The 12,290-nt window shown below is 31.9% G+C and overlaps 1 protein-coding gene and 1 long non-coding RNA gene across 2 annotated transcripts in view; one reads left to right on the forward strand and one right to left on the reverse strand.

Annotated features, from left to right (window-relative positions):
• LOC128183045 (deleted in malignant brain tumors 1 protein-like) overlaps positions 1-12,290 on the reverse strand; it is an 84,741-nt gene that overhangs the window by 67,880 nt on the left and 4,571 nt on the right. Inside the window, exons 9-12 of the mRNA XM_052851865.1 lie at positions 11,496-11,640; positions 11,151-11,323; positions 1,037-1,181; positions 730-902 (exon numbers count right to left, since the gene is read on the reverse strand). Coding sequence (XP_052707825.1) covers positions 730-902; positions 1,037-1,181; positions 11,151-11,323; positions 11,496-11,640 — 636 coding nt within the window. The remainder of the gene's footprint in view (positions 1-729; positions 903-1,036; positions 1,182-11,150; positions 11,324-11,495; positions 11,641-12,290) is intronic.
• Positions 4,807-7,164, forward strand: LOC128183060 (uncharacterized). Its single transcript, XR_008243524.1, has 3 exons — positions 4,807-5,116; positions 6,816-6,871; positions 7,044-7,164. It is a non-coding gene; the product is annotated as an uncharacterized LOC128183060 (long non-coding RNA).

A 12,290-nucleotide genomic window follows, 5' to 3' on the forward strand; every position in this document is an offset into this window, starting at 1 on the left:
AATAAATACACTGTACTTATGTAATCTTTATTGTTGAAGGTTCCCGGGGGTTAGTCTTATTTAAAGCTATATTTAAGCTCTATGCATTTGTTTGAGAGATGTTTATGAGAACTGAATGGCCATGGTAGACATACGGAGGAGTTTTAGGGTGACACGGGAATTGACCTGGATTAAAAGATGGACTTCACAGTGAACACTGGCCATGGTTAAGGGTATCATCGTGGTGACTGGCGGAGACGAGATGCTATGAGCTGATGTCTCGCGTCGTAAATTGTTAACTTGATGTATATTTGTAAATATTGAATATAAACATTTTATTGTATATAAAATATGTTGTTTTTACTGATCAGAGAGCCCAGTCATGGTGACCAAAAGATTTGTATGAAATTTTTAAACATTTTTTGGAAAGGTTTTTTACCTGATATAACTTCCCATGATTTAAAATATCGGATCATTTATTTATTACAAGTATGTACAAAATTTGGTAGTGATGCATTTAATGCCTTAATGAGCAAAACTTACAAATTTTGTGAGCAGTAGTAATTTCAAGGATTTGCGCCAATTTAAACTGCAGTGTTTCTTTTATACACGCTATGAAAGTTATTGATACTAAAATGGCTTCAAGACAATTTACTGGGATAGTCGTATTTTATTCTGAAATATTCTTGCATGACTTCGAAAGTATCACTTTTTATGCGCTTCAATTTGAAAACTGAAAATGTTTCTTACTTGGAATGCAGCTAATAGATATATCATCATCATGATCACAACTATGTACTCCCCATCCATTATGGTTACAATCTTCAATTCGAGTCTCAGATCCCTGACATTTAATATCGTCCAACCAGATTGGTCCTGATCCCTCGCCAAATTCAGCACAGCAATGTGTCTCAGAGGCAATCCTGAAAAGTTAAAAGACATGATTTAATCAGAAAAGAAGGTCAATTTTATGAAATACAATATTTTAGCTTTTGTTCTTCAAAAATGTGCTTCATATTATTGTAACTTACAAAAAGCATAATTCAAAAAAGCTTACCATGGTAGTCCGAGTGATCGACACACCACATCAGCTATTTCTTTTTTTAAAGTATCATCACACACTGTTCCCCATGTTTCGTTGTATAACACTTCTAATCTACCTTCATATTTAGTCGATCCTCCAACAAGTCGAACAGGTATATCTGAGCAATGAAAAGGTTTTTTTCCATCAAATATATTTTCTTTGTTTCTGTATACATGTAAAGTGTTTTAAAATATGTTCCAGAATATATAAAAAGTGATAACTTGCTGTATTTTAAATAAAAAACGCCGATATGTTTCATGGAAAAAAATTGATATCTATGAAGCAATCTAGAATTTGTAGTGACAATTAAAATCCATTTTCCTTAAGTATAAGATACAATATAAACAGTTGTAGAAACATCCCAACTATAATGCTTTAAAATCCGTTTACCAAAATAAGCCGATATGTATGCCTAACCGTTTACGAGTCTCAGCATGGTAAATATCTGAAGCTGTGATGCTAAAATTTTACTGCGTTTTAGGATAGATCCAGCACAATAAGTAGTTAATTGTGTCAACTGAACGATAGAAAACACGAAAGGATGTGAAGATGTCGCTTTAGAATAGCAAATGTACACTTGTGGTTACGCAGCTGATATCCGGGCGGTAGAAATCAGGTAAATATATATTCTTCCTAAAAGCGTCATTCAGATTTCCAACTTATAAACAATTCTAATATAAAAAGATGAGTTTTGATTAACCACCCAGTGTCATTGTTGAAGTTAACATGCAGTATATGTTTGTTTCTTTCGGCGATCATGCCTGCATATATTCAACAAGAAGAAAACAAATACCGTTAGCTCCCGTACTTGTATCATTTACAGTCATTACTTTTTCAAACGAAGAAACGGTCTTTTAAGGTATCCGATCCATAATAGCCTCAGATTCAATGCATCTGGGTGCAAAACAGATATGTATGGGCTTAATACTCAGTATAATTTGACAAAAGTTTCCTATTTAAAGTAAATCCAGTGTTCTGTGATGTCATAATTCATTGTAAAACTTTGAATTCTTTAAAATTTGTGCAAGATAGTTTCATATATTTAATGCGAATGGAATCACATGGAAGTCACTAAAATTACTGTTAAGTTCAAGATATTTTCGCAGCTTGATTTTATCTTAAATTTCCAAATGTGTATACATTTTATCTATGATAATGGGAAACTCTTTTTCTGACTTTTCTCTCAGTTGCATGTCTAAATGCTATAATTTTTCTTATCCCAACAATTTTTTTTGAAATATGTTTATGGTTTGACTTTTCTGACACAGTTGACAATAAAATTAAACAAGATAAACAAGTTTCTACTTACAAATATTTTACTTTTAACAAAAACGTACAGTTTTCTGAGGCTAAATTATGCTTCAGTTCATGTTTATCTGACATCTCAAAAAGTGATGACATGTACATTTTTATTTATATTTAATAAAATTTAAGTCTTTAAATTGAATCAGTTCTGTTTTTCAACCTTCATCAGAGAGTTTAACGAGTATGAAGTTACCTTAAGTATCAATATGTAAGAGTGAAATGTGTCCTAATGACCTTTTCTTTTGTTTGAAGAGTTGTCACCATTTGTTTTTATTCTATAAAAATTAATTCTAAAAAAAAACTACACGGTATGAAATTCATTTTCAATAGTTTTTGTATTCCTAATGATAAAATACATCTTTCCACGAAAGAATTTTTTGATATTCCTAGTAATTACTTTTTTATTTTAAGAAATGTGCTAGTATCCATAGACCTTAATGCAATCTTCATTAATTAATTACTGCTTAGTTACTAATACTTTTGAAAATTTCTCTCGGTAAATATTTTTCTACTCCAAAATGCATTAAATAAATATCAAAGTATTAAATACTGTTAATTCCTTATATTACGCGAGTACTTAATTCCGCGATTCCGCTGTTTTGTATCAAACTGCGAGAATATAAAATCGCGAACGCAGAACTTTCATCCTAATTTATCTTCATTTCTCATAGTTCTCAACTCTCAAAAAATAATGGCGAGATTCTAAAATTCGCGAAGGGTGCTCCTCGCGATTTTACACGGATATTAATTCCTCTCGTTTAATTAGGAATCTTCAGTACATGATGGATATTCAAGGTTGGAACAATTTGGGCCTAATATGGACCGGATACCTTAAACCTAAGCATTTTCAATTGAAATAAGATTTCAATTTATTTATTAATGTGTTCCTAAACATTTCCCTTTCACTTTTCATAGTTTTATAACGATGTCTATAATTTTCATTATTGCTATGCATGTAAATTTGTGTTTTTTCTATAAGAACCGTAAGAATGATAATATTATGTTTGTTGTAGCACAAAAGCTTCAATCAAGAACTAAATGCTATAAAATATGATCAAAAGAAATCAGTTTAAATTTTTTGTCAAAGACTTTTTTAAACAACATTAATAAGATCAAACTTATCAGAGTTAAATTTATCAAAGGGGGGTTATTTGTTTGGGTTACATCATATTAATATTGGATTTTATTATAAAATAATAAATCTAATCATATATTTCATTTCTATTCAATGTTGCTTAAAAAATATGTTGCTTCCTGGCCTTGAATGTTTAGTCTGTTAGCCAATCTCGTGACGTCAATCTATATTTGCATCAGTCTTCCTTGAAAAAGTTTAGGCTCTGCAGTGTGTTGCTTGCAGCCAAAGCAGATTTTATACTATTTCATAAGACATGCAGGGGGATTCCCATAGGATGGCTGGGACATTAACCTTCTTTCTTTGTGCTTCGCAGTTATGCTTTAGAGGGGTTACTCTAACGATTCATAAGCTAAAATTTTGGTGAAGCATTCCACCTTAAGCTAAAACTATCTAACGGTAAGTATGTCTACTACTGTTCCTATTCTTAAATTACTCCTATATCAGACCAGTTCAGGTTTTGATTCAGCTTGCCGTTTTAGAAGTATGGAATACCGAACCCGAAGTAATAATCTGATTGAAACACGCATTTCCTTTATTATTATTTTCGAAATAACTGAGATTTGAAACAGAATTAGCCCATTATTTTTTAAATTTATGTTTTCCTTTCCATAAGGAATATCATTGCTAAATTACGTTGAATTTGACTCAGTAATTCATAAGAAGAAAATTTTAAAAAATGCCCCCCCCCCCCCCCCGTTTCTGCAATTTATATTAGTCTAACTATAGGAATGCTTTGTGCCAAATTTGGTTGAAACTGGTCAAGCAGTTTAAGAGAAGAAGTTCAAAATGTAAAATGTTTACAGACGGTCGGACAGACAGACAGACGGACGACGGACAAAATGTGATCAGAAAAGCTCACTTGAGCTTTCAGCTCAGGTGAGCTAAAAACCTTAAACTTTTGGACTGTTTGCAGCGGGAAGCTATGCAAGCTATCAATAATAAACATGGTGTACATTGCCTCAGAAATTAACACATCCAGTATGACTATAAAAATCCTCTTGGACAAAGTTGAGAAGTTAAAGTTCAAGCTGTTACGTATATTACAAACACGCAAAATCATTTTACTTCAAGCGTGGTCAAATCTATCATAAAGCCCTTCGGGCTTTATTGGATTTGACAACGCCTCGACCGAAATTATCACCTCATAATACTCAAAGAGTGATTCCTTATTCCTTAATAAAATATGCTTTTTATCATGCAAGAAAATCTTGCCTTGGCGCCGGTCTTCAGCATGATACTCAGCTATGTTAAGGAAGGTATCAGAATTCTACCACGTGTGATCTAGACAAATTTACATAAGCCCCACCCCTTATTCATTAGATTTTACGAGGTATGGGTATTTCGGTTATTCACAAATATCTACCAAAACGAATATGATTAATTATTCGGTTAGTTTGTTTCAAGAAAGGTGTACTGAAAAAAAAACATCAACTATTCTTTATATAAAACGAATCCTGAAATTCCTGAGTCGTCTGATGACGTGTCGAGGTTGACTACGTCTCATTGGCGCTTACAGCCGTGATCAGAATAAATATGTGGACTTCAGTGATATATCTGGAAATTTAACTCCAACTATCGTGAACGGAAACCGGCATATGATTCAACTGGACAAGGTAGGATTTATACGTACTTTCTTTAGATATTGTTTTATATTATTTTATATTATAACAGAAACGAAGCGAAATTCCTCGGCTTCGATTTTTTTCTCACTTTTTTACATTTGTTTTTTCATGTATATTGTGTTTAAACATCAGTTTGGTGACTCGATCAGGCAAAGTAAATTTTCTGCGTTTCGCTAATTTTGATCATAAAGAGTATTGAGGCTCATGGTAGCTTTTTACTGGTCTCATATCACGTATATATTATAGCACGCATTTCCTCCATGTTCAAAGAAAATGTAAACAATGGAAAGTCCAAACACTGTATGTGCTAGCACTACAAAGATTCATATGAGGATCTGGATTGAATATAAAAACAAGACTGAATTTTTGTTTGTGTAAATCGAAATTTGTTATTTCATGTACGAGGGTAAATCGAAAAATACGAAGACAATGTGGCTGTCTATCATATATTTCACATGAAAGTCATACTTAACAGATTAATCTGTGCACCAACACTTATGTTATTGATATGCGAAGTTTTAGTCCATTTGATGAGACGGTATTTTTGTTACCCCTTTTTAAAAACAACATGTTTTGTCACCACGGCGCACGGTAACATTCAAAACATGACGTCAAAATTAAACACGCACAGTTTATAGATATACCCCATCTTTATATCATGCTTAGTCTCTTGTGCCTTTCTCCTTACAATTTAAAATGGCACTGAACCACTTAACATCTTATTTGCACACATTTGTTCGAGAATCGCAAGTTAGTTCTTCAAAGTTTTCATTTCATAACCGTGTATCTCTTAGTTTGCAGTAGGGATAACCCTGAACGTCGGTTTACGTTACTTATTTTTTGACCAAATATTTACAGATATTCTACTCTCTTTCGGACTGTTTTATATTCAAAATACAATTACCATCATCCCCACAAATTTTATTACAGTTAAACACAAACTTGCAAATAATTGTTGACTTATTTTTTGCACCATTGAGCATTTTCACAGCTTGTATCGGCTTTTTCCTGAGTTAAATCCATTTTGTTTGTACTTCTCGTTGCGCCATGACGTCCGACGTCGTCGATGTTTTTAGTCAATTCTAAAGAGGACTATCTGTCTTTAGTTACTAATATCTGTTCGACAAAACAATATATCCCGTCAATATTTGGTACATAGAATACCATGACTATACCTGATTTGAGGTTTCAGTATTATTTGGTTTTTAGCCCAATTTAAAGAGATATTACTTTCAACATTATATGGCTTATTGTTGACATAACACAAACTTTGACCGTGCGCCGTGACCTCATTTTATCAGGATTAGATTCTAAATAATTCTTAGATATGAAGGAATTTATCAACTTTTTTTCTTGCAAATTGTTTGAAACTATTGCTAAATTATGTCTACCAAATTTAGTAATGATATGACGTTAAGTAGCATAGCTATGACAAAAGTCTTCGTATTTTTTGATTGACCCTCGTAGCCTTATTTTATGAAGATCACATGTATGAATAGACAAAATTAAAGTGTTGTTTAAACAGAATTTCCACACATTTTAAAGAATAAACATTTGATTCTGCCTTTTTATGATATTAATGAAATTAAAACTGTCCTTAGTATGCACAACTATTGGGTAATTTTCTATTTTCATGTAATAATTAATTAGCACAAAAGTTTGCTAATTATGACATGTCATTCATTTTCAGGGTTATTTAAGCAGTAAATGGTCCACTGGAGACACTTTCGGGGGTGTTGATAAAAAGTAGGTTCTCTGTAAATATTTGTTTCGCTCACTTACTTCATATATATTTGGTTGTTTTCTGGGGTTTTTTTATTAGATTATTATTATATAATTTTACCTTTCAAAATATTTTTCATTGATACTTATTGAAAATACATGTAAATTTGAAATTGATAAATATTCATTATTTCAGGCATTGGTTTTCTTACCAACTACACTCCCTCAATCATAAAGACAGAAAAAATGAACGTGTACTGTGCAAGAAGAATAGTCAATTTCCATAAATTCCACACCATGGCTGAATAATACTGAAAATCAGAAAACACTAGTCTTGTTGAACAGTTTGTCACAGGAAAGCAATTTCTATAGTATTTGTCAAGTTGATTATTATAATATTAAAAATAAATATTGAAAAATATTGGTTTTTCTTGCTTTCTTAATTTATTACAAAAATATTAATTATAATCACAAGTAAACCTGATCATATATCAAAAAATGATTTTTATTTATTCACCAGCAAAATAACATAAACCATTATGAAACATAAATGTTTAAATTACAAACTCAACACTTAGCCATGTTAACCCCCCCCCCCCTTTTTACATAACGGCAAAAGATGAATTAATTTTTCCAATTTCAACAATTTGGTAATGATGACTGGTGTGAACAGAATCAACATTTTAACATTATGTTATTGAAATTCGCAGCATTTAATTATTGTATGATTGAAAATTAAAATCATGATCTCAGTCAGGGTTGCGTTTGAATTTCACGCAATTGGCGCCGAAAGTGAAACAGGCCAGATAAAAATGCAGTAGTGCTTAGGAATACTCTTGATCGAATATATTGAAAATTTACATGTCTTACCATTATATCCTTATTATATCAAAAAGTTCTGGGAGCTGTATGAATTCGCTACGCTTTTCATAAAATTAGCGTTAATTATGTGAATTCCTTGCATATTTCCGTTCATATACTGTTTACGTTGAATTTAATAATTGTTTTTTACTTGAATATTTCAAGCTCCCGGCATTTTTCGAAAATGTTGATGTTCATTTTACAAGTTAGAAACAGAAATAATTATATTTGTTCATGTTAAGGTGGAAGGCTACATCGTCAAAACATGTCTGACTTCCGTTCGAAACGCCATTGTGTTCCGGATTGATAACATTATGTCGTGGTACAAAATAGCTATACACCGTTTAATTGAACTCTTCTAACTAAGGAGGTGAGATAGGAATGAAATCACCAAAACGCTTAGAAAATATGTCAATTTTCTTCCTGTTTAAAGCTTTTAACTAACATTGATTATCAGCTGTTTTGTACGGAAAACGTGGAATCTAAATAATATACCGTTTCCCTGCTCTGCTGCTATTGGCAACACATTTTTGTCATGTCATCTGCAACAGACGATCATACATATGTGGCGGATTATCGATATAGGTAAGCAGATGTCAAATTTTCATTTAAACTATATATGTATGATGAATTTAAAACGAAAGTACCGTAGTACGATCTCTTGAATTGATCCTAACTTCCCAAATTAAAAAAAAAACATTTGCAGTAAAAGACTTTCACTGAAACTTTGACATCAAACTAATGTATTAACTACTAATATTTTGTTCTGAAGAGTTAAATATATATAATGCATTCATCAATAATATGATTTTTCAGCTTCAAACATTATCATAAGCACTACTTATCTTATATCTACATATTTAGCATAAACTTGTTCCTTTTTTGATTTTTCTTCGTGATTTTTATTAATTAAAAAATTGATCCCAAGATATTTGAGACCATGTAAAATAAAGAAAGACAACTCTTAAACAGGATCTTTCATACCAAGATTTTGGCAATAATTAAGTATTTCCTTTTAATTTTTCAATTTCATTCAATTTCTTTTCTTCATCCCATTCACCAACGAATATTGTTTATATTTTCAGGTTTTTGTGGGATTTTGTGCAGCAGTTTGCCTTAAAAGAATTTTTTTATATTTTAGTTTCATATTTATGTGGATTCTAATAAAAATCATACAAACTTCATTCATGATTTTTTTGTTTTTCATTTCTAAACTTAATAACATTTCACTTTCATAATAATTTTAAAACAGGAATGTTTAAAAATTTGATTAATAAGGGGTTATCTGGAACCAGACTGATATTTTAAAAATTCTCTAGAAAATAGTGTATTGTATTTTGAGGTATATTATTGTTCAATACTGTGCCTAGTATTGGTAACAAATGCATGCAACAAAAATCTCCTACACTTATTTGGTGTAGAGATCCACCTTAAGCCCTTGCATTTTGCATTTTTTTTCGTATTATTCCTGATTCATCTATTTTTAGCAGTATCACGAGACAGGAGACTCAAAATTTGCCCGTGCGATAACGATTTATCTAATTTAAATATCGATAAAATATAACTTTGTGTAACAATGTTTTAGAACTGAATATCAAGATTATTCATTCAAAGGCTAACATTTTATGTAATAACTATTGCCTTTTTTTAAGGACGCCCTTAACATAGCTGAGAACACACAAGGCATCCATATTCTCCAATGAATACAGAGGGGCATGAGGTGGAGCAACTTTACTTTAAGATTAAAATATTGCTTGAAGTGGAAGATCCACCTCAGATTTTGGTTGTACGTAAGTATTGTGGGGGCAATATTATCAGCATTTAATATGGGGCTAAATCAATTGAGCTGCGCTTCAATATAATCAAAATTTCTCAAAAAGAATAAGCAGCCTTGGAAAAAAAATCTAGACTGTTGTCATCCACCACTATAGTTTGGTCCTTAATTAGGTCCAGGGCTTAATGTAGGGTATAAAGAGGCCCGATGCTCTGGAAGAGGTTAGGGAGCAAACAAATAGGGTTGTTGCATCTGCACCAAAAAGGTCGAATGAAATATAACTAAGATATCCAAAGCTGCATATCGATATCCCTGGTTAGTTTGCTGCAGACAAGGTACGACTTTCTGATCTGGACAATGATTTTTTACCGCTTTCAACAAGCACTGCACACATTCATGTCCGACCACACTGTGATTGCATCGCTTAGGTTAGGGTAGAGGTACAATGGCTGTGCTATCAAAAATGGGTCAAAGTAAGCCACACTTGATGGTGACTTCCTGTTGTTTTTATTTCATCTAGTCCATTTGATATAAGTAATGTTTACTTGAAAAAATTGTGTTTTTACTGTGTCAATGTACAGACCATATAAAAGTATAAGTGAACAGCATTACTTCATTATGTATCATTTCAATGAAGGCCTTGAGGCACTAATTCACCCCTAAAACAAGTATTCTTTATACATTTATGCCCTTAGGTATTAATCTTCCTTGTCCTCACAATTGATCTCAGTTTCTAATTTGTTATACCTTAGTGGTATAAAATCTAAACCTATTGCCCTCGTTCATAAGTATAGCTCTACTGGTGGAGGAGTCCATGCTGTCCATAATCTCGTGGCGCATTCTGACTTACCAGTAGTGTTTATGTTAGCAAGATCAATTTAAAGTTATTTGCACTTTCATATATAAAATTTATAGATAAACAAGTAGTTAAGCATATGTTTCTCGGGCTCAATATTTTGCTTTTTTTTAATAGGGATGCCCTATAAAACAAGAAATGATGCCTGGCTTCCACCTTTATAAGCAGCCAATCATCGCCAAATAAAACTTTTAATAAAATACTGTGAAGATATTGTTTTATTGGGTGATTCCCATAATTTATTTTGGTTCTGTATTATATCTTTGATAAAATGTTTTCTGCAATGTGTAATATATATTTGCAGCATCTTTTCCGCATTGCTAGAGATATATTTTCATATGAACAACATTTTTTCTTGCATTTGAATTCCTAAATATTTCATTGATTCAATAGCACTTTTATTCTATTAAATTAAAAATAGAATAAACATTAGAATTAACATTTATAACATCAGTCTTATTTTATAAAAGTTTTATGAAAATACAAAAAAAATGAATACTTATATTTACAGATTTTGATTTTAATATTAAACAGAATGTGATGCAAAACATATTTACTCATTGATTTTTTTTTTTTTGAATTCACGTATGAACATGAACATTCGTTGCAACTTTTGTGGCATTCGATGGAAATACTGCAATATTAATATAAGTCAGAAAATAGACATTTTTTAAAAAGATGCATCTTTTCATAGACCCCCCCCCCCCCCCCCCGGTTGTAAAATATTTTTTTTAAATACCGAAAATATTTATGTTCATGTAAGCAAAAATATAACAGGAAGAAACGACTTTTACAAGACGAAGGTTTCTTACTCGGAATACAGCTGATAGATATATCCTCTCCATGACCACAGTTGTGAGATCCCCATCCACCATGAGTACAATCCTCAATCCTTGTCTCAGACCCCAAACAGTTTACATTGTCCATCCAGATAACACCTGATCCCTGACCGAATTTAGCACAGCAATTGGCTTCTGATGCAATCCTAAAATACACTTGTCAATTTAATTAAAGCTTTAACTCCCAAAAGAAAACATGATGTAATATCTTTACATTTAAATAAAAGCAAATTTTCAAGTTTAACCTTTGTCAGTTTTTCTTAGATTTGAACAGTTTAACAATGAGAAATTAAAAATCTACTGGTCAAGAAACCCTACCAAGGTAATCCTAGAGATCGACACACCACATCGGCTAGCTGTTTATTCGAAGTATCATCACACACTGTCCCCCATGTTTCGTTGTAGTACACCTCTAATCTACCTTCATATTTAGTCGATCCTCCAACAAGTCGAACAGGTATACCTTAAAAAAAATAAAAGTCAATTTACGTCATGGTTTGAGTTTCAATGTTTAGCTTACTGAGTTTTGTAAGATGCATTTTGGCCAGTCCTTTGTCTTTGTTTTTAACACGGATGCATGTAATATGCTTGTCTATTATTAAAAACAGATTTATTATTAATAAATAGCAGAATTTCATAACAGATCTCAAGAGGATAAACTGCATTACGTTAAAAAATTAAATCTTTCAACAATCAATGTTAATTGCAGGACATTTATATTCAGACAAAATAACAATACAGCTATCCTATCGGATGTTGCCAATACGGATGTCTTAGTCAGATGTGATGGAATAACAACGTCTCTGACGTCACATCATGACAACATTATAGTGTACGTAGTACATGCATTTTGAAAATCAATTTAACATTTTTTAGGATTGATCTTACAACATTTAGATCCCATTCCTTTAGAATAAGCACAGCCACATATTTATAAATGCTTGGGGCACCAGAGCAGAAACTTAAAGCTAAGGGATAATGGAAGTCTATAGCTTTTCAATCCTATATACGTTCTAAGAGATGAAATTCGCAGCAACAGGCTTTATTGACGATGGATGGATATGTGAAGAAAGTGAACAAAATGAGTCTAACAGACTTCGTCCGTAGCATTTG

Source organism: Crassostrea angulata, chromosome 5 (assembly GCF_025612915.1).
Source record: "Crassostrea angulata isolate pt1a10 chromosome 5, ASM2561291v2, whole genome shotgun sequence".
Classification (NCBI taxonomy): Eukaryota; Metazoa; Mollusca; class Bivalvia; order Ostreida; family Ostreidae; genus Magallana; species Magallana angulata.